This window comes from Ailuropoda melanoleuca, chromosome 15, assembly GCF_002007445.2.
Source record: "Ailuropoda melanoleuca isolate Jingjing chromosome 15, ASM200744v2, whole genome shotgun sequence".
Lineage (NCBI taxonomy): Eukaryota > Metazoa > Chordata > Mammalia > Carnivora > Ursidae > Ailuropoda > Ailuropoda melanoleuca.
Window position 1 is genome coordinate 84,602,183 of NC_048232.1, and position 22,151 is coordinate 84,624,333.

Consider the following 22,151-nt stretch of genomic DNA (forward strand, 5'->3'; position numbering starts at 1 on the left):
GTATATTTGTCAAGAATGGTAAATTTTAAATATAAACTAACACAAAAACTCTTATATAATTATCAAAGACTGAACATACATCTCCACATCTTTTCTCTCCCCACTAAGAATAAGGGATAAACTTATACGGCAACTTCACGAGGACACCAAGAACAGGAAAGGGAACACACACGAGAGATGTCCCCATTTCCGGACGCTGTAAATCAGACAAAGAGGGTGTGACCCAGCAGTCTGAAAGGCACAGAAAGGAATGAGTGCAGTGGAGGGGCCACTAGAACACCAGTCACGGAGTGGCACAGAGCCTGGGAAGCAGGCATCTCAGAAAGTGGGGCCAGAAACCAGGTCATTAGCTCAAATTTTAAGAGGAGTTAGGTCCCTAACCCAGCCCAATTCAAGCAGTTAGCAGTCCCTGCAACAGGGATGTTTAGAGAAGACGTTTTGAGAATATCAGAAATGAAGATAAAAAAATAAAAAGTTGAAGAGAGCGTGGAGAAATTAGAACGAAAAGGCAGAGAGAGAGAGAGAGAACCCAGGAGAGAAAATGTAAAGACAGAGGACTGATCCAGGAGGTACCTAATTCACAGGATTCCAGAAAGAACTGAGAAAACAGAGGGAAGGAAATTATCCAACAAACAACACACGACAAACTTCCCCAAGTGGGAGACAGGAGTTTACAGATGGCAAGATCTCCCAGCGGGGGCAGCCCAGTGAGTGAAGAGACCCACCCCAAGGGAAACCAAGAAGATCCTCAAACCCTCCAGAGGAGAAAGGCAGTACACACACTTACACCAAGGACCCAACACCACGCACAGCTCCCCGCCCCCTCAACTGCACCATCAGAAGCTCGAGGACAAGTCAGGAGCCAGGACTCCAAGACAGCGAGAGAAAATCACTTCAAATCTAGAATTCTATACCCAACCAACCCTCAAGTAAACATGAGGATGGGATAGAGACATATTCTCCTACAAGACAAGATCTCAAAGTAAACCCACACACCCTTCTCGGGAAACTCCTGGGGGATGACGCGCTGCATTAAATGAGGGCGCAGACCAAGAACGGCAAAGACATGGGGTTCAGGAAACGGCACTCCCTGGAGGAAAGAAGGGAGTGACGATGATGACAACACCCCAGGCTAACAGCTATGAAACCGACCGAAAGAACGAACATCCCGCTGTCAGGTTTGGATTAGAGAGATGTGGTCCAAGAAAAGCCGTAACAACATGAATTAATAATCCTACAGAAATGAAGAGTTTTGGAAGAAAGGAAAGAGAATCATAGCATACTTTGTATTACAGAGTCAGATATTGAAATATGGGGGGAAAGGATCAATAAATAAAACAAATAGCAGCAAAAGCGTATTGTGCAGAAACAGAGGAAAGTGCAGAGCACTTGGCTGGCGGGCTGGAGCAGAGACGGCTACGCGGTGCTGCACCGACACGACTCCGCCCCCTAGGCACCCGTATTACTGATAAAAAATACAAGTTAAACACATCTTCCCAATTACTTCATTTTCTGTCCATCATGTGGGCCTACGGGCTCTAATCTGGAGGAATTACCACGTGGTGCAGGAGAATAAACGGCAAGGCTGGACCTTACGTAAAGGAGGAAGAGCGGAACCCGCAGGGAGGTAACAGGCAGAGCGAGCCCGGGAAGGGACTCCCTACTCACCATCTCTCTGGCTATTTCCAGCGCCTCCTGCAGGCCGTAGAGCCTGCCGCAGACCAGGTAGATTCCATTGGCCCAGAGAATACAACCCTCATGGACCCAAAATTCATTGCTGTCAAGAGGTAGTTCAGGGATTTGTAACTCCAGCTCGGGGCCACCTTCTGAAGTGGTGGGCACGGAGGGCTTTGGGTCCAAAGCAGTCTTTTCGCTGCTGCCCTCGGCGGTGGCTTTCTTACAGGGGAGCCCCCGGGACAGGGACCGAGGGCCTCCACCGCAGTCTTCCGAGCGGTGTCGCCGCTTAAACCTGGGGTGGGCGGCCAGGCTCCTCTGCTCCTTCTGCTGCTGCTGCTCGTCCTCCTCCTCAGTGTCCGTCTTGGAGCCGTTCGAAGCGCTTTTGTGCCGTACCTTCACTTTGCTCTGCATCTCCGTGGCCCGCTTGGGAGGCGGGTTCTTCGGGAGAGTGGCTGCATAATCTTGAGGATAAAAGGGTCCAAAGAGGTCACCCATGTTCCGGTAACTGGCCCACTTGCCACACAGACAGCAAACCAGGTGCCCCATAACAGAAGACTCTGTTACAACAGGGCCCTGCAGCATGAAGGATGAAGCTGGGAGCGCCTTGCTTTCAGTGCTGCTGGGTGGCGGGGTCAGAGACCGCTGACCTTTCCGACCCCTCACCAATTTGGTCTGTTCTTCTTCTTCAGCATTGATGATTGTACAAACGGCTCCAAGTTCACACTTATTTACTACATGGATGTAAGGGAAAAAAGACTTGTTCTTGGCATCAGTTTTATCCAGTGGCTGGGTGGCATACTTTAGTTTGATCTCAGGTTCTTGGGGTTCCACGATGGGAACTGCTTGTTTGGTTTTCCGCTTCCTTGGCTGTGCCCCAGGCTTCCTTCTCTCCCGCCTTTGCCTCTGCTTTTTTGGCTTTGGCTCTCCATCTGCAGAAGCTTCTGGTATCTGAGGGGGCTGAGGGGGTGGAGGCGGTGGCTGCTGTTTCTTTTGCTTGTTCACACTACCAATGGGTCTCCCCTTCTTCTTTCCTGATGGGAAGTACCCCTTCGGGGGGAAGCCCTCTTGTTTGGGGGAAATCGTCACTGTATCGTTCTCTTTCTCTTCAGCCTTGGGGTTTGCCTCAGGGGCCGACACGCCCGCTGGAGGTACATTCTTTGAGTCAGAAAAGATTAAAGGTGCAGTCCCACCAAGGGAACCATCTGGTCTCCCCTGGTTACTGCCAGGCTTCTGTGAGGTCGCAGATGTCATGGTACCAGGGGGGTCCTTTCCAGCAGTGACCGTGTCTGGGTGTGTCTCGGTCTTCACTTTGTCGTCCCCACTGCCACGCCACTCCTCTGAAGACCGTGGCAGGGGCTTTTCTATGCTCAACTCCTGGCTTGTTGGACAGACTAGGTCAGATACCAGCTCACCTTTTCTCTTCTCCATCTCGGCATCCTGAACAGCAACGCTCCCACCTTCGGGAGGGCCGCTCTTCAAAGACAGTATGTCATCGAGAGTAACCGTGTCTCCCCCGGCCTCCGCACTGTTCGAGGATGCACTCCTCCTAATATTTGGGGACGTGATCTTCTGAACAATAGCTTCCAATTTCAACCCCCGGCCCTTCCGGGGAGGCAGTATTTTGGTCTTAGCAGGACTTGTGAGGGTAACAGCAGGGCAGTTTCTACTATCTGGACTTGAAAGGTCCTTGGAGGATTCTCTCTTAGGGACAGATTTGACATCCTGACCGTGAGAAAGATGCGCATAGGAATTGAATGCTCTATCGGCGCCTTCTTTTGGTGGGTGAAGGAGGCGCCCTTTATCTTCGGTGTTACTGTTCTTCACATCTTGTGACTGCCTCTTGCTGGGAATGGGAGAGATAAAGGAACGCACCCGCCTTCGCATGATTAGGGGGTTTTGAGAGGAATGATCCTCTTGGCCTGGAAGCCTGAGCATGACGTTACTGGGTTTGGATGATTGTGACGTGTCGGCGAGCCCGTGTCCGTCGGCCTCGTGGGGCGGCCCATACCTCTTCTGACTGGACATTCCCGGAGGACCGCTGCTTTTGGCTGGAGAAGTCTGCCGGGAAAGATCCCAACAAGATTCCTGTTGTAACTTCTGAGAGCCATGCTTCAATTCGATGCCTTTGTTAGACAGACCATCACTGGACATGAGGCAGCGCCCCCCTTCCTGACCGCTGGGGTCATGGTAAGTCCCCATGGGTGGGCCATACATCATACCATCTTTGTCGTTTTTCAGAGGGCTCCGCACTCTGTCAAGAAACTGCTGCTGCCTTGGGCTCTTCCGTGGTCCCTCCTGCCTGTGCTGTGCTGCGGCGATCACTCCCTGAGCAGAACTGCTGCTCCAGTCTTTATATTCCTCTTGTTGCTGTTGGTACATCTGTCTCTTATAATGGAGCTGAGAATTCAAACCTGCATTGGGGTCCCCATAAGCATGAGCCCGAGTGTTTGTGTGGTAAGCAGAGGCCAGGCTTTCTGAGTTGGGAGAGAAAGGAGCGTGTAAAGAACTCCGGTTGGCCCTCTCTGAAAAGGTCATGTGTGGGTTCATGTGATGAGGGTCTCCCCCTGGGCCTCTGCTTCTCCCAGGAGACATCTTCAGTTTTTCTGAGAAGTCATGATACTGCGAAGGGGACCGACCCCTCATGCCCTCCCGACCACCGACTCTGCCAGGGACCCGCCGCATTGGTGTGGGTCTGCTGTCTTGGGGGCCATAGTCCGAGATGGAATCGTGGGCTGCTCCAGGGCTAGCATTGCCTCGGTAAGACTCGTGCTTGATGCTAGCAGGATGGCAGTGGTCTCCGGATTTCTTGTTGTTGAAACTAGCTTGGGATTTGGATTGTTCAAAGTCTTCCTCCTTTATCTGCCCACTCTGAGATTTCAGTTTTGTTTCCATGGATACCAACCCACCTGGAAGAATGACCGACTGACTTAAACTTGGATTGAGCCGTTCACTCCTCCCAAGTCTGGTGTCAGCACCCATGTGTCCCAGTGAGTGAGCCCCTGGGTCCCTGACAATCTGTCTTAGTGGAGAAATATCACAGATCACTGATCTTCTTTCAGAGAGGGAACCCCCGGGCTCATGGGCCGATGACTGAGGCTCTATTTCAAACTTTCTGGGAATCGGGTAGTCAGCCAAATTGATCTGTTTCATTTCGGGAGCCGTGCCGCTTGACTTCCTTTCCCAAGGCCCCCAGTGTGGGTTTTCTAATAGGGACCCGATGCTTTTGTTCAAAAGGCCCCTGCTAGCTAACTCATTGGTCTGACTGACTAAGACATTAGGCCGCGTGGCTCCTTCCAGGCCCGCAGCCACGCCCTGATGCTCCTGAGTGCCCCTAGAGTATCTCCTGTCAGGGTGGTGGTGGTAACCCTGAAGCACTTCCTGCAGGAGGCTGGGGAACTTCTCATTTCTCCCCTTTCGCTCCCCGTGGCCAGTGAAATCCCCCTTATCTTGTCCTGTAGGATACTGAGGAAAGCCACTGACATTTCTTGGCACGGCTGACCCGAAACTATCTTTGTAACTATAGCGCAGGCTTCCAGGAGATTTGCTGGGCTCACTCCTGCCTATGAAACTGGGGCCCACCGCGGAGTGCCCACCCTGGCCGTTTCCCTCTCCATTGTGGTTGGAGTTATTATCTACATTCTTGCTTCCTTTGCTCCCTCCCCCTGGGGGCTCTGGCTGTGGGACTGAGGGGTGACCGGTTTCCTTGGCCCCTCCGGCGCTGGGTGGCCTCTGGGGGGCTGCGGGATCATCCTCTTGGGAGCCTTTATCTTGTCCACCAGGCTTTTCTACCCGACCTGTCATGGCTTCCCGGGAGACAATCACCCCAACTGTCTTCTCATTGACTTTGGGGTTGCCCTCGGACGACAGCGGAGTGTCCTTAGCACCGGGCGAGGCAGCCTCTTCTCTGGCCGCAGGACTGGCATTGAGTCTGGGGGCTTCGTTCTGAGTGCCTTGTGCCGGTGAGGAGCCCGCCTTCTCAGAGGCTCCGCCCTTATAGGTGGTGTCGGAGCTGGTGCTCTGGCCACTTAACTGCCTCACACGCTCGCCCTGATCCTCGGAGCTGCTGGAGCAGCCTCCGTCCAGCGACTCGGCCATGGGGGACTTCAGCTGTTCTTCAGGCTGCGAGGAGCCTTCGGAGTTTGTGCAGCTGTCTGCTTTCTTTGAAGAGGAGGAGGGCCTCTTGGCGTTCTTCTTCTGAGGTGTCAGGGCATCAGAAAGGAGCATGTGCTGCACAGTATTAGGAAGATTGGCCACTTGAGTACTCAGGGCGCTCAAACTACTCAGCCCGGGATCTGTCAGTCGCTTTTCCGGCACTCCTTCTAGTCCAAACCCTTTGAAGCCTGCAGCATGAGAATTAGGACTGGGCATCATTGAGGGGGTCGGGCTGAGCTGGGGCATTAACTGTAAAATTCTGTTTCTGGAACCCATGGGCACACTGCCCTGCCCACACTGGAGGTTCTCCCCACTCTGCATCAGAGGAGATGGGGTGGAGCTACAGCTCGGAGACTGAACCACAGAGGCCGCTGGGGAAGGGTTCGAGATGGGGCTGAAGTTCTGGTGGAACTGCATGGGGGACCTCACGGGCACCTCCGGCTGGCTGTACTGCCCCACCTGGGCCTGCAGGGGCAGCTTGCCGGCAGCGTTGCTGTACTGCATCACATGCTGAGGGGCGTGCTGCTGCGGCGGCTGGGCCGGAGGCTGCGCCTGCTGCTGCCCCTGCTGCGTCCCTTGGGGCATCTTGGCCTGTTCGAAACTTTTCATAGACTGAGGCTGATAGCTGTAATTGGACTGTGTTCCGTAAGCCTGTGCGTTAGAACCCACGCTGTGTCCCTCATACTGGGAGCCAGCATTCACACTGTAACTGCCATCGTAGCTCTGGCCAGACTGGCTGAAACGCTGCGGGGAAGGGAAGGAGGAGGAGGAGGAGGCGGCGGAGGACTGGTAGTGCTGGCCGAACTGACCCACTCTCAGCTGGTAGCCAGTAGCAGAGGACGGCAGCGTTGAGGTCCGCTGCATTGGCTGCAGATGGGATGAACCAGACGCTGGCTGGCCAGTGGTTTGTGGCAGAGGCTGATGGGACTGGTAGAGCTGCTGCCTCAACTGCTGGACCTGCTGCTGCTGCTGCTGGCTGGAAGCCTGCTGTTGGTACTGAGCACTCCCTGGAGAGAAGGGCCCCGTGTAATCCTGCTGATAATGAGACACACCGCCCAGAGCAGAGTGCTGTGCTTGAAACTGGCCCACGTGCCCCTCGCTCCCATACTGATTGCCGAAGCTGCTCCCCTGGGGGGGTCCGTAGCTCTGCACGGGCCCCGAAGGCCTTCGCTGAGGCGGCTGCGGGGTTCCTGTCGTCACGGGGTCTTTGCTGCCTGTCATGTAGTAAAAGTCTCCGGCCTCTTTCCTGAAACCCTGGTAGCCCTGATGGCCAGAGGTTTCACTAGCCATCGCTGCTGTAGTCGCCGTTCCTCGTCGGCCACTGCCACTGCTGCCGCCGCTGCCGCCACTGCTGCCGCCTGCGCCCCCAAAATTCTGGAACATCTGGGCTTGACGCGGGCTGAACTCTTCTATCCGGGACGAGCCGTGTACCTCCTGCGGGTAGCTCTGCTGGTCTCCGTGGTAACTGCTTTGCTCCCGGAAGGACTGCATACTGTTCAGCAGCACGGCAGCGGGCCAACAGCCCTCCTGGAAATGGAAGAGGAGAGAGAAATATCAGACACGCATCTTCTCTGCACAAAGAAAATCAAGTCTGGGTGATGGAGGGGATACGGTAATTCAGATGCCCAGATAAAGGGGACGAGCTTGAATTTCATCTCCTTTTATTTCTTATCCTATCCATTTCTGAAAATGCCAATAAGCAGAGAAATGACCTCAAGTGTGAGGCAGAAGTCTACGGGAGTATGAAAGGAAACATTCTGGGTAAATACAAAATTGGTACAGGAAAAAAAATCATACCTCATTAATAAATTAATGAGCCCCCAACATTCAACTGGGCTAAAATACGGGGCTGTGCTATTACTGTTAATTTTTTAAAAACACAGCAATTTTTAAGTCAGTCTTCCAGTTATGCTGGGGAGGGTGAGAAAAAACACTTTCATCTATTTGCTTTCCTGTATTAGCCTGATCGTTGGACTGATGTCTCAAACAATGATGAGGCAGTCCCGCCCTCCCCGACTTTGAGAAACAGAACTTGCCGGAGAACAGAAATCAGTCTCTTGTGTCCAAATGCACATGAGAGCAGGTTTCCTGTAATTACCAACTACCTGTGATGACTGGAGACCCCAGGACACTCAGCTCTTCTCATTATATGGATTCCTTATTGCTGCAGGAATCCACACAGACCCAGGGCTTACCCTCTCTCTTGACATGTAATTGTGTACAAGGCACTCCTCCCTTCAATCATCTATCCTTAAGCCAAAGCAGCAGTGACCATTCTTCCAGATTCTTTCTGGAAGTAGTCTGCAAGAAGTTCCAGCACCTCTAACACCTACATCGTGTTTTATTTGCCAATCTAGTATTCACACAGTTATTATTGGCCATTACTGTGAAAGAGGGACTTGAAACGGTCGCTCTGGAGAACAGTACAAGATATAGAGGAAAATAAAAATTCATCAAGCTAGGACCTAGACTCTTCCCAAAATCATCTGATTGGGTCAATACCTTGCATTACCTTTGCTAATGTAATTAGCATGTAATGTACCACTCCTCTTAGATAATTAATCAGATAATTTTATTTTGCCTTTTGCCTGGGCCTATCTCCTTCTCAGAGTCAGCTGAGTAAGACAAGGCCAAAACGCTCCAAAAGTCTTTAAAATTAATTATTTAAAAAAGAAATTGAGAGAGGTGCCCGTGTGGCTCAGTCAGTTAAGCATCCGACTCTTGGTTTCGGTTCAGACCATAATATCAGGGTTGTGAGATCGAGCCCCATGTTGGACTCCAAGCTGGGTGTGGAGCCTGCTTAATATTCTCTGTCCCCCTCTCCCTCTGCTTCTCCCCCCACCCCGAAAAGGTTGTGAAATAAGTATGGGTTAGGGTAAGTTAGGAGACAGTTTTTCTACAATGACTTACACTAAGCTAGTTTCTTAGTTCCTGCTCGGGGCTAGAGGACAATAAAGTTGCTGGAAGGAAAGTCAGTGATCCCTTTAAAAGGTAGGTTGGATTCCTTATCTCCAAGCCCAATGGGGGCTCCCCATCTCATTCAAGTGAAGCTGCTCTGGGGGTCCCTGCCTCCACCCCATTACCTCTCTGACCTCCCCTGCCACCCTGTGCTCTAGTCCTGCTGTATCCTGCTCCCGAGACCACTAAAGGCATTTTTACAGAGGAATTTTGCTCTAGCCTCGGATGTGCTTCCCCTGTAGCAGCATGGTTTGCCCCTCTTACTTCTCTCCAGTCTCTGATCAAATGTCAACTGACTGGTAAGGCCTCCCCTGGCCATCCTATTCAAAACAGCTAACTCCACACCTGAGGCTGGGCTTTCCCCATCTCCCTCCCTACCACTTATTCCCAACAGACACAGATACGCCACTCGTGTACTACCGTCTCTCCCCCCACGAGAATGTAAACTTTCTAAAGGCTTGAGACTTTGTGCCTTGCTGCAATCCTCATGTCATTAAAATGCTAAAGAGCACATGTCAGGCTTTCTGTGAACCAGCAAATGGTACAAGAACCAGGCTTTAGAGAACTAGGCTAGAACATACCTACACAGAGGTGGTGGTGTGGCGGGAGATGAGAGAGTTGCAGGAAGAGAAAATAGAACGTGATCGATCTAAAAGCAGAGCTGGGGGATGCTGAACACCTTGCCTGTAAAATCCTCCAGGCCCAGCTCCAAGGGAAAAAACCCAACTTGAGTCTCCACGAGAGCCCTAAAGAGGCTCTGGAGAGTAAACGTGGGTCATGGCTGAAGATGCTCAGTAATTCCAAACTCAGAAAGCTGTCCCACTTCTTCCTGAAATACCTTCAGTCTAAAAGAGCTAGACGAGAGTCTATGACTTTGATATTAAGTTTAATTACATAATCACATGACCCAAAGTCATCTTTAAACATTCAAGTACAAATAATCTCAGAATCTAAAGGAAACCGCTTCTCATCATCTTCAAAATGCCTCTGCAACAGACTGCTCTTCTCTGTGGTCCAGCAAGTCTGCGGGGCGACAGACGACAGCCTACTGCAGGGCCCGCTACAGCAGCCGCCCTGCACACGCACTGCCACTAGCCCTCACAGCACGGACAAGCTCGTTCCACAGATGATGAGACCGAAGCACGGAGCTCATGAGGCTCCGGAGCAGCAGGCCCCCTCTGGCCACGTTCCTAATGCTACACTACCCGGAGGAGCCGGGATGCAGTCTGCGACAGCTGCCATCTGTCCCGTTAGAGGTCAGCCTTTACAGTGGGCGGCCACCAACTATACTGTTCAACGCGTCCCTTCTCTGCCCCCCTCTCACCAGGACCTCCCCCACTATTCCCAGCACCGCTGAAAACATTGTGTTCGCACAGATCTCTCCTGTTTGTGGTGTGCCTCCATCCTGGCTCTCAGGGCCAGTGGCCTCTGCATGACAGAAGGTGGCTGAGATGGGTTACAGTGGACAAAAAGACTAAATCTGGAAGTTTAATGAAACGCTTTCTTAAGAGATAACCTCTCCACAAATAAATATTTTACATGTTGTTCAATTAATCCTTCCGTAAATAAAATCAGGCTTCTGAAAATCTGAGTGTGTAAACAATGTTGTCACTTGCTCCAAAGTTTTTCTCACAAGCCCCTAAGAGCTAAAGACCAGTTTAACACCAGCCAGTCCCGCTGCAGGCTGCCTGGTCCCTGAGAAAACCCTATCTTCACAGGGGCAGAGATTTGGGTATGATTCCTCAGAGGTCCATTCTCAGCCCTTCCCCTGGAATTCCCTGTCCTGTAGGATGCCCTTCTCCCTAGTTCTGGTTTATGGACCAGACGAAAAAGAAAAAATTCCCAGCCAAATACTCCCGCAGGGCAGAGGTCATGCTAAATACTCTTAGTGTACATGAAGGATCCGGTTGTGAGAAAGTGAATGCAAGTTCATCTGTTTAGGAGTTCCAAGTAAAGCAATTAGGAAGACCAAGTATACCAGTAATTGAAAATGTCAGCCCAGAGTATCTGTAATTTTAGTATCAGCATTAAAAAATAAGCTACTAATAGAGATCATTCCAATACTATCCTATCATTTTAAAAAAGCAAATATAATTAGTTTTGAAGCATCGTGATTAATAATGACAAATGCCTGAATTTCCTTGTTTGAATGAATACAGACATGGTTAAAGAAAATTTGACACTCCAAAGGAAGTCAGTCACCCATGAGGAATTTGTATACGCGCTCTGAAAAGAAGTTTGCCAACACACCTCCCTCCCCAACTCTCCCTTTCCCAGACTTTTCCTTTTCCGATTTTTTCCTATTTTCCTAGCCTTCTGAACGGTTTCAGAAGGCTGTGGAGTTGACTTAGCAAGGCCCAGACTTACTGCCTTTACATTCACAGCCTGGAGTCCACATACCGACCTCGCGGCAACCGCAGCTTATGCCTATGGCCTGCTCTCCACCCCATCACAGGGCCCACGACCTTGCCATCTTACAGAAGACAGCAGCTGCTTTCACTGTCCTCCTTCCTTCACATGTCCCACACCATCCCACTCCCCATTCCACTCTTCTCTACCAAGTGCTCCAAACTGTCTTCAACACAGGTTCCTCCAAGATCTTTTTAAGTACCTGCTTCCTCTTTCAGTTCAGGTTTAACCACTGTTTCTCTGCTCCTTCTCCTTCCTTGCCTTGAAAAAATGCTTCATTTCTCAATATGAAAACACGCTCTACGCTTCTAGTTATGGCCTCTACCTGGTGGATTATCCTGTTTGTCCTCCAGCCTCCCTGCTCACCCACCTCCGCCCTGCTCTATGTCCTAGGAACGGGTACAGTAGGGACCCCAAGAGGCTCCAGTGCCCCTGGCTTTTGGGCCGGCCTGCTTGGGAAGAGGCAGGAAGGGGGGGGGGTTTGCTGTGTGAGCTCCAACTCTGCAGTCGCTGAGGCTGGCTGAGATGGTCTACCAATGGCCACGCTCCCTTTGGGCAGCAGCCACTTTCTCCAGGCCTCAGGAACTGCTTCCTCCTCTTGCCTTTCAGGCCTGAGGGTGGGGGGCAGGGGGCGGGTAACAACTACTACTGCTGGCCGAGGAGACTCTACTTTCTCCACTGGTGCCCCCACCCCTGCTCACCCTGTGTAAACAGTCCCAATCCTGTGCTGTGGTCAGCTTGGCGTCATGATGACCCTCCTTCTAAGTCCTCCTCTGCAGATCAGAAGCTGGGAGCAACTTTCCATAACCCCCTTTCCAGCACAGATGCAACGAGAAGCACAAGAGAGATTTGGAAAACAGAAGAGAAAGGAGAGACTGATAGCCCCAGGGGTAACTGCGCCAGCAGACGCAGATGCTTGGCAGCTTCCCTGGGAGCTCATGAGAACCACTCACTGTGGTACCGAAGCCTGAGACGGTCAGGCACAGCTTCCCTGACCTTCTCAACCCCCTGTTCTTCCGACAGCTGGATAAACCCTTAATTCCTCTATCAAAACTCTTCATACCTGGAACAGAAAGCTTCCCTTCTCCTGAATGATAGAATTAAATGCTCCTCAAATTACCCAGCTTGAGTGTGCCATCTGTTTCCTACAGGACCCTGACTAAGATAGTTCTTCTCTTAGTCCTAGGATTTCAGAGTAGGATATTATCACTTGGGGAGTGAGAGACTTCTATTTCATGCAATATGGCATACCAGAGGGACTAAAAAACAAAACACCTAGAAATGTCAGAAAAAATGCACAGCCAAGCTGCAAATAAGAAATGTCCTGAGTTCAAAATTGGATGGGATACCGAAAACAGAGTGGCAAGCAGGTGCTGGGCTCTGTCCCCCAGGGACGGGGTGGGGTGAGGTTTGCGGCACTAATCAACCACATGGCCATGGTTCTAGTGCCTGTGAGGGGCCAGAAGACAAGGCCTCCGGCCCTCTTTAGGTAGTGGGGGGGGGGAGAGAACAGAACAGTCACTTGTGGCTAGAATAATTTCTATAAAGATGACAAAATATATTTATTCTTTGGCTGTCACCAACTCATTTTCAGTGACAAAAACGTTCTTTCCTCAACTGACCCAACTTCCCATCCTCCAAGAAAACCACAATCAGCTCTCAGCTGTCTTAAGCAAGAAGCTTTAGCATAATCCCAAACTCATCTCCTCCTGTAACCCTTTATCTTTAAGATGTCACCTAATCCTAATACTTCCCCACTTCCTGCATTTGCCCTTTACCTCTCCTGCCTTGTCACTGCAGCTTTCATCTTTCTTGGGGAAATAACAGCTCCACAAGTTCTCTTTCCCAGCACCAATCACCGGAACAGCTTTTCTTCACCCAAGTCCTGACAGTGTTCCCCTCCCCATAACGCCCTGAAGCCCTCTGGTATCTTCCCACCCCAATTTCTGCTCCTCTCCACCGGCTCAAACAAACTGCTCAGTCCCCTCCAAGCCACCTCCTGTTCTCACCACAAAGCCTTCTCTGAAGCATCCCTAGGTCCAAAAATTCCTTCCCACTTTGTCAGTCATGTGGCTCTCAGAACCTTAAGAGCTCCGGAAATGTGATCTTCTCTATAACTCTTCCTTAAAAACAGAGAATTCACCGGCTTTTCTCTGCTTGGTGAAAACAAACGTAGTAAAGTACATTTGCCTTTAATCACGACCTAAGGTATGTGCTATTGATGTAATAATAGCTACCATTTATTCTACATGTCATATGCTGTGTGGCTTTACGTACATTTCAACTTACAGATGAGGAAACAAAAAACAGATCAAGTATATAATTTGCCGAAAGTCACTCTTCGAGGATAAATTGGAGCTGATATACTGTAACTCAATTTTAAAGTTCATATTCTTCCTTCCACTGCACCACAGATTCAGAAAGGAGCAACCAAATCCAGGTTTTTATAACTCCTGACAAACACTGGCGTCAGATTTATAATACCCGCAGCTCTCTGCCGTTTACTGCGTATATAATACAAGCCCCATACTGTGCCAGGCACCCTACATACATGTTAATGTAGCTCGTCCTCGCCATGTGCTAAGAAGCATTACCGCTCCTTTCTGTAAACTGAGGCTCGGAGACGATAACAAGCAAAATATTCATAGTATATGGAGAGGTGAGATATGGAATGCCTACCCCCAAACCCCACTGTACTTCTGGCAGAAGCCTGCCTTGAACTAGCAGCAAGACACTCACAAATTGGGAAGCATTTTAAAAAAGAAATCTTGAAATTTGCTAGAATTGAGTTCACTGCTTGTACCTGGATATATCCATGTTATTTGTTTTAGGTGCGTGCAAACGTGGTATCTTCCTGAGTAGATCAATCGGGCACAAAGACTTGCCCGGTGACTTGATATTTCAAATTCTATATCCTGTTTGCAGAGGTGCAGAGTCTAGATTTTTCTCTGTGACTGACAGATCTCAGTACAATTAGGCCTTCAGAATAAGATGAGGTGTTGACAGTATTTGCTGACTGGCTCCCTAGCTGAGAAGCCCAGAAAGCAGCTTAAGGAACCAACTCAATCAGAGTTTGCAAGTCAGTTAGTTATCCAGAGGAAAAGAAACCCGCCAGGGTGCTACAGATATAAAAAGTTTGCTCTCTGAGGGTCCAAACCTGTATTATATTAGTCATGGAAAATAAAAAATATCCACCTTCAACCATGATCAAATTAATGCCAGCAAAAACTAGAGGCACAAATTTATAGCTATTAATTTTTCCAAAAAACTTTAGGAGATGATACCCCATCCAGTGAGGTTAGGATGAAGCTGGTACAAACAATAACAAAATAACAAAGTTACTAAAACTTTTTTTAAAAGCCATTTGGAAATAAAAATACTAGTTATTTTTGACCTATTAATTCTATTTACTAGATTTTTATCCTGGGGAAATCTCAAAACAATCAAACAAAAATCAAAGTACCAACCTATTAACTCCAGTGATCTCTAAAAGAAGAAAGGAGGCAGGGGGAGAGTGAAGAGAAAAACCCTGCTCTCCAGGCACCCACCCGGCAGGCACTGAGGCCAGCTGAGACCAATGGCCACACTCCTTCGGGCAACCTAAATTTTGGCAAGAACCTAATTCTTTATCATTTGAAAATTACTAAGCAAAGTATGGTAAATCCACTTAACAGAACAGTACACACTAATTAAAAGTAACTGCGCAGGCGCTCGCACCATGGGGGATGCTTTTATGTCTATAGTCCAATGAAAAAGAGCAGCGTGTACAGGCATACCTCAGAGTCACTGCAGTTCTGGTTCCGATAAAGCCAGTCAAGCGAATGTTTTTCCCAGGGAGTGTAACAGTGATGTGTATGCTATACTGAAGTGCGCAACAGCATTATGTCTAAAAAAACAATGTCGAGGAGCACCTGGGTGGTGCAGCTGGTTAAGTGTCCGACTCTTGATTTCGGCTCAGGTCATGATCTCAGGGCTGTGAGATCAAGCCCCGCGTGAGGCTCCATGCTCAGTGCGGAATGTGCTTCTCTCCTTTTCCTCTCCCTCTGCGCTTCCCCCAGGGCTCTTCCCTGCTCTCAAATAAATAAATCTTTAAAAAATAAAAATAAAACAATGTACGTGTCTTAATAAAAAATACTTTGTTAAAAAATGCTAACCATCCTCTGAACTTTCAGCAAGTCATAATCTTGATCACAGATCACCATAACGTATGTAATAATAATGAAAATGTACGAGATACTGCACCAAAATGTGACGCAGAGACACATCGTGAAGCAAACGCTGTTGGAAAAAGGGCACTGATTACCTTGCTTGATGCAGGGTTGCCACAAACCCTCAATTTGTAAAAAACAAAAAACAGTATCTGCAAAGTGCAATAAAATGAAGGGCAACAGAACAAGGTATGCCTGTAAATGCGTACCTGTATTACGGTTACAGTGCTCTAGAAATCAGACATTCATTGGGTCCAAAGCCAAAGAGAATAGTATGAAAATTAAAACCCTGTGACTATTCAGGGCGGCAGAACGGTGGTTTGCATTTTCTTCCTTTTCACTTCTATTTACATTAATGTCTGTAGAAAATAATCACTTTAAAATTTAATTAACCTCATTTAAGAAATTTACCCCTCACACGATTTCAAAAATATCTTTGCTCTATCTATTCCTACTGACAACAAAGCATTACCCTGGCCATGGGGAAGAAAGGAAGGCACAGGAGACCCCCCAAGTCCAGAGCAGGTGGGAGAGAGAGGCACTTGCCAGGCAGAATCTCTGCTCCAGGAAACCTGGCGCCAATACCACGCATGCACCTCAGACGCTGTGGTGCCCAAGCAAGTGTACATGCAAAAATAACCAGCTCTGAGCTATTTTTCAGAATCAGGCCTAAAAACAGCTGAAATCCACTCCACAGTGGGCAGGTCTATTTTTAGACACAATCTTAAACAACCACGAGGTTGTAGCATCCTACCAACTGTATGCTTCTGTAACTGCACAGAAATGCCATAAATTTGCTCCTGGCTAAGCCAAAAGAGGCTGCGTCCCATCCCCACTTGATGGCTACCTGTCATCTTCATAGAGGCATCCCAAGATCAATTTACATGACAACATCTGTGGGCAGGATGGCCAACAGTTCTTGGAAAGGGGGTAGGAGCAGGGTGAGGGGCTAGCTGGGGTTCCCTGTGGATTTCTCCTAACTGTTGAGCCTGAGGGCTTTTAAAGATGTTACTGAATTTTCCCCCATTTAAAGACTGTTTGACTACATTATTTCTAAACCTTCCCAGACGAAAGGGTCACAGAAAGCAATTAGTGTTGCTACTCAGGGGCAAAAAGTGTTTCCTTTTATAACAGCAACAAAATTAAAAAGATACCAGTGGGCTAATCCAAAGGAGAAATGGGCAAAAGCCAGATGATGAAAATTATAAATTTTACTGAAGGACCCAGAAGGAGAGCTGGAAACAAAATGAAATAGACAAACAAACCAGAACACACAATGTATCTAGACAAAAAAGACCCATTTTATTGAGGTCAAGTCTCCAGATTAGTTTATAAAACTAAAGAGCTCCAGTCAAAATCTCAATAGTATATTAAAAAACAATTTTGAAATAATTTCAAACATACAGAAAAGTACTAGAATAGTACAGCGCTCACACACTCCCTTCAACAACATTCCCCAACGGATAATGTTTTACATCATTTGCTCTATTACCTAAGCGCATACTCATTACCTATATACCACCCCCATACACCCACCCACCCACACCCATCAGCTTTTTCCTGACCTCTCAGAGCAGGCTGAAGACACAAAGCCCAGTCGACCCTAAATATTTCAGTATGCATATTTTCACAAACAAGGACACTCTTGTATGTAACCAGCATACAACTCTCCATATTAGGAAATCAACACGACCAATCTCATCTACAGACTCCATTCAAATCTGATAAACTGTCCAAACAATATTTCTTTTTTTCTTTCTGATCCACGATCCCATCCAAGAACGCAAGTTGTCATGTCTCACTGTGTTTTGTTGACCTGGAATGCTTCCTCAGTGTTTTCCTGACTTCCACGACCCTTCCTTTCCATAGGATGGCCCTCAATCTGTCTGGCTAGACCCAGCTCTCCTGTTCTCAGCAGAAATACCAGAGCTACAGCGCTGTGCTCTTTCTAATGCATCACAGCAGGAGAGACACAAGGCGAGCCAACCACAGTCACCTGGTCAGAGCCCATCTCTGCCAGGTTTCTCCACTGCAAAGCCACTACCTTATTCTTTGTAACCCATAAGTATATTGTGGAAGAAATCCTGAGATTATGCCAGTATTTTGTTCTTTGTCAAACATCCACCCTTGATGACTCCTATGTGAATCAACCTACCTCTATGATGGTTACCCAGTGGTGATTCTCTATTCCTCATTAGTAGGCATTTCCCTCTTCATCCATTTATCCACTCATTCATTTGATGCTCAAGTTGTCCCAGATTTGACCAGTGAAAACCTCCTCAGACTGGCCCCTGTTCCCTTTTGACTCATTCCATTCTTTGAGCATTCCCTTACTTCCTGGCACAAGATGTCTCGGGCTCATCTTGTGTTTTCCCTGCCCAACCCCTGCAACTAGCCATTTCTCCAAGGACACCAGATTCCTTGTAAAGGAGGAGAATATTTAGAAACAAAGATGTGGGTGCTGGCATTGTTCACTGCTACCGGGATGTCACTGCTTCTAGCACGTACTAGGTACGTGAACATCCACACCTATAACTACTCCTATGGCTACAGTTTATACATTAACGAACCAGGTGTTCATGTTGGTAACTCCAATTCAATCCAACACCCTCAGAGTTCTTTCTAAACCTTCCACCTTTCCATGTTTGTAACTCCCTCCTAAGACATGAGAAACTGGCTCCCACTGTCCTCAAGATACACTTTCAATTTACGTTTTTGCTCAATGTAACCAATCTCCCAAGCTCTACAGCCTCATCCTTCACACCCCTGCACCGTCACCTCCTCAGTAATGGGACTTGCCCCTGCCTCTGCACAGCAATGCCCCAACAGGTTTTGGATTTTTTTTTAATTTTTTTATTTTTAAGATTTTAATTATTTGACAGAGAGAGAGAGACAGCCAGCGAGGGAGGGAACACAAGCAGGGGGAGTGGGAGAGGAAGAATCAGGCTCCCAGTGGAGCAGGGAGCCTGATGTGGGGCTCAATCCCAGGACCCTGGGATCACGACCTGAACCGAAGGCAGATGCTTAACGACTGAGCCACCCAGGCGCCCCTGATAAATAAATTCTAATATGTGTAAAAGAAAAATGTGCCAAAAGTAGTCAAGAAAAGGTGGAAAACTGTGAAGTATCAGGAGATATCTGCCCTACCATATACCATAACTTTTTCTAAATTATAATTAAAATAAATTAAAGGATGTTGGGATAACATGCTACCTTTTGGGGAGAAAAAGAATTATTAGACCTCTACTCACAATATTCATAAAAACAAACTCCAGGTGAATGAAAAAGCAAAATCAACCCCCCCACCCCACACGGTTGTTTTTGGAAGAAAACGCTAATAATCCTAGGGAACCAAGCTGACATTCAGTTTTGGGTTTCTAAATGTCATTCTTCACTAAATGGAACCAGGGCTTCTTAGAAAAAATGGCTGATATTCCAAGGGGCAGGAAAAGTATGAGGTGTATGCCGATAATATTTGAGTGTGCCAGAAAGCTGGGGCACGCTTTCAGCCTAAAGCAGACATGTCAAACCAGCCTGAGGGGGTAACCTGAGATTTTACAGAACCAAGTTCTTTTCTCTTTTACTATATTAGATGAATTAACAATGGAATTTTTCCAAATTAGCTCCTACACATCTGTGTGTGTGTGAATATCGATAAATGTTAGACACAACACACATGAAAAAGGCATGGTGTTTGGGAGCGTGGGTCTAAGTGGAGGGAGGAGGTACTCAGGAGGATGTTAAATCCGGGTGATGGATACAAAGGCACCATCAGTCTGGGTGCTTTTCTGTTTGACATATTTTGCAAATAAACAAAATTCCGGTTCCCCACCTAACCAGTTTGAAAATGTACCACAGAGTTCATGATCTCTCAAGACCCTTCAGTGTTTCTGACACCAACAGAATTTTCAGCTTCACCTCTCATGACCTCCCTTCACACACCACTTCCAGTGCCACTGGACTTCTCTCCATTTCCCCATGTGTGCTTCAGACCTCCAGGTCCTCGCCTAAGCTGTGACCCAGGTGTGGAATGCTAGTACCCTGCCCACGTTCACTACCTGACTACCCCAGACTCTTCGGTGAAGACCAGCTCACAGGTCCATGCTCCAGGAGATGCCTTCTCCTGGCAGCAGGGGCTCGGAACCGAAACAGGTCAGATTCTGAACTGGGTTTTGTACCTCATTGCTAGTGAGAAACTGAGCAAATCAGTCATTTCTTTAAACCTCAGTTTCCTCAACTGTAGAAAAGAAATGGCCTGGGAATTTGCCCTCGGTAAGGTAAACGATTCACTGCACTATTCTGCCAAGAGTTCTCCCGATACGGGAAGCAAGCTCCATCTTTTCTTTTGTGACTGATAAATTTCAAAACCGTAAGTGCAGAAAATAGCTGGAAAGGATACACACCAAAACATTAACTAAAGGAGGGACTTAAAAAAAAAAAAAAGACTATAGTCTTGTGTTATTTAACACTGAAGCCTGAAGCTCTGAGGGTGAAGAAGAGGAGGAGAGGACCAGAATGAGGATTCAAGATAAACACCTAGAAAGGAAAAAAAACAAAGAAAGGAAGGAAGAAAGGAGGAAAGAAAGAAAAGCATAAGGACGGTTCCTGCCCTCAAAGAGCCCATGTCTAACAAGGGAAACATTCACACATACAAATATTCATCATTCGATACACAATTGACCAAATACTACATTCCAGCACCGATTCTAGGTTCTGGGGATACAGCTTTAAAGAATACTCACAAAGTCCCAACCCTCCAGGCAAATAGCATTCAAATAGAGACAAAACAATGAACTGACACATGCAAGCCATGGACTAGGAGAAGCTGAGAGCGAAATAAGGGAGGCCGAGGGGACAAAGAGAAGGATGTAAGGGACCTCAACGAGCTCAGAGACCTGAACACACCAAGACCTGTGGAAAGGTGAGCGCAAGGCCAGAGGCAAGAATGAACTAGGGAGATGAAGAACCAAGTGGCAAAAGCCAAACACAGAGAGAGCAGAGGGAAAGGCAGCCAGAGAAAGGGCCCCTAGCACAAGGCCTTGCCACCATGGGGCCCACAGAGCGGTAGGGCTGCTGTCGGGGTGTTCACAGGAGGTGCAGAGGCTCAGGCCCTGAGGGCCCAGACAATCAGAATCCGCATGTAACAAGCTCCCCCAGCGAGCCTCGTGCCCCTACAGTCTGAAAAGTACTGATGAAGGGCCCCTCAAGCCATGTAAGAATTTTGGATTTTATTAGAAGGCTCTGGAGGGTTTTGAGCTAGAAAGTGACATACTCTGGTTTCAATTCTCGAATGGCCACTGTTCCGTGGAAAACAGACTGTGGGCGGGGCAAGGGCAGAAGCAGGGAGTTAGTTAAGAAGCTATTTTAGTCATCTGGGTAAGGGATGTTGGCTACACAGATGAATGTGGTGTTGGTGGTGATATGTGGTCAAATAAAGGACGTATTTTGAAGCTGGAGCCAAAGGAAATTGCTAATGGATCAGAAATGGATGTGAGGGACACAACAACGATGACAAACAGCGGCAGCCAACACCAGCTGAGCACCGGCCACGTGCCAGCCCCCGCTCTGCATCCTCTACAGTAGAAAGTCAGCCAGTCTTCACAACAGTCCCACCAGGAAGGCACAGCCAACAACTGCACTTTATTACAATGAAGACCAGGGGGCAGAGAGAGCCCCAGTAACTGCCCAAGGCCTCCAAGCTTGTCAGACAAGCAGCCCAGGTCTGAGCCCAAGCAGTGGGCTCTGGAGCCTGGACTCCAGCCCTGTCCTCGACGGAGCCACTGCAAACCCGGCACCGTGGATGGAGCGGGAGGAAGCAGGAGTGGGACAGGCTGAAGGCAATCAGGAGTGCTCTGCTGGACAGGTTAATTTTGAGATTCCCAGTGGACATCCAAGTGGAGATGTCAGGTAGACAGCTGGCATGTCTGGATCTCAGGGAAAGGTGGGGATGGAGATATAAATGGTAAGGTCATCAGCACAAAGATAGTATTTAAAGCCAAAGGAGTGGATGAGATCATCCAGAGCAGTTTTTTAAACTGAAGGTTGTGAAATCAATTTAGTGGGTCATGAACAGCACTTTTAAAAAAAAATGAAATAGAACAGAATGGAAAATAACAGAGTCTATGGCCTACAGTAAGATGAAGAACTGTTCTGTGAAACTCGTTTCAGTTGTGCACATCTATGTGCACTAGCGAGTGCTGGGTGTGCATACCAGACTGGCATTTGGTTTGGTCAAAAAAAGGTTTAAACCACACATGGGTCTAGGAATTCCATATAGGATCGATCTCTAATCACTCCAGCAGTTTGAGGCTGCGAAAGAGGAAAAGCAGCTAGAGAAGGAGAGTTAAGGGGAAAAGCTGCTAGTGGAGGCGAGATAAAGGCAATGTGGGGCCCCCAGAGCTGAGAGAGTGTGACAAGCTGGACAGGGGTAGGCTGGGGAGGGTCATGCAGGGTGATTCCAAACAGGTGTACAGAACTAATTATGGGACTAGGAGGTAAACACACAGTGCTGTGGGAGCACAGGGGAAGGTGACCTCTTGAAGGCCTGCTGGCTGAGAGCAGAATGAAAGGAAGAGTGGAGAGAGAGATTAGGATTTTATTTTAGACCCTGAGTTTGAGGGGACAGCAGGCTATTCAGTCTATTACTTCCACAAGGTGTAAAAACCCTGTTGTTCTATTCTTCTTTAGTATCTACTATGTGCCAGGCTCTTTACCAGGCCTGGGAGTACAGGGATGACTAAGACTGTG

General features: G+C 48.3%; 1 protein-coding gene across 3 annotated transcripts in view; it reads right to left on the bottom strand.

The window, feature by feature from the left end:
• Positions 1-22,151, bottom strand: part of TCF20 (transcription factor 20) — a 102,197-nt gene that overhangs the window by 46,383 nt on the left and 33,663 nt on the right. For all 3 annotated transcript variants that reach the window (XM_034644565.1, XM_034644566.1, XM_034644564.1), the window contains one exon: positions 1,669-7,356. In XM_034644565.1, the coding sequence (XP_034500456.1) occupies positions 1,669-7,320 (5,652 nt within the window). In that variant the 5' untranslated portion in view covers positions 7,321-7,356. Of the gene's footprint in view, positions 1-1,668; positions 7,357-22,151 lie in introns of those variants that run through there.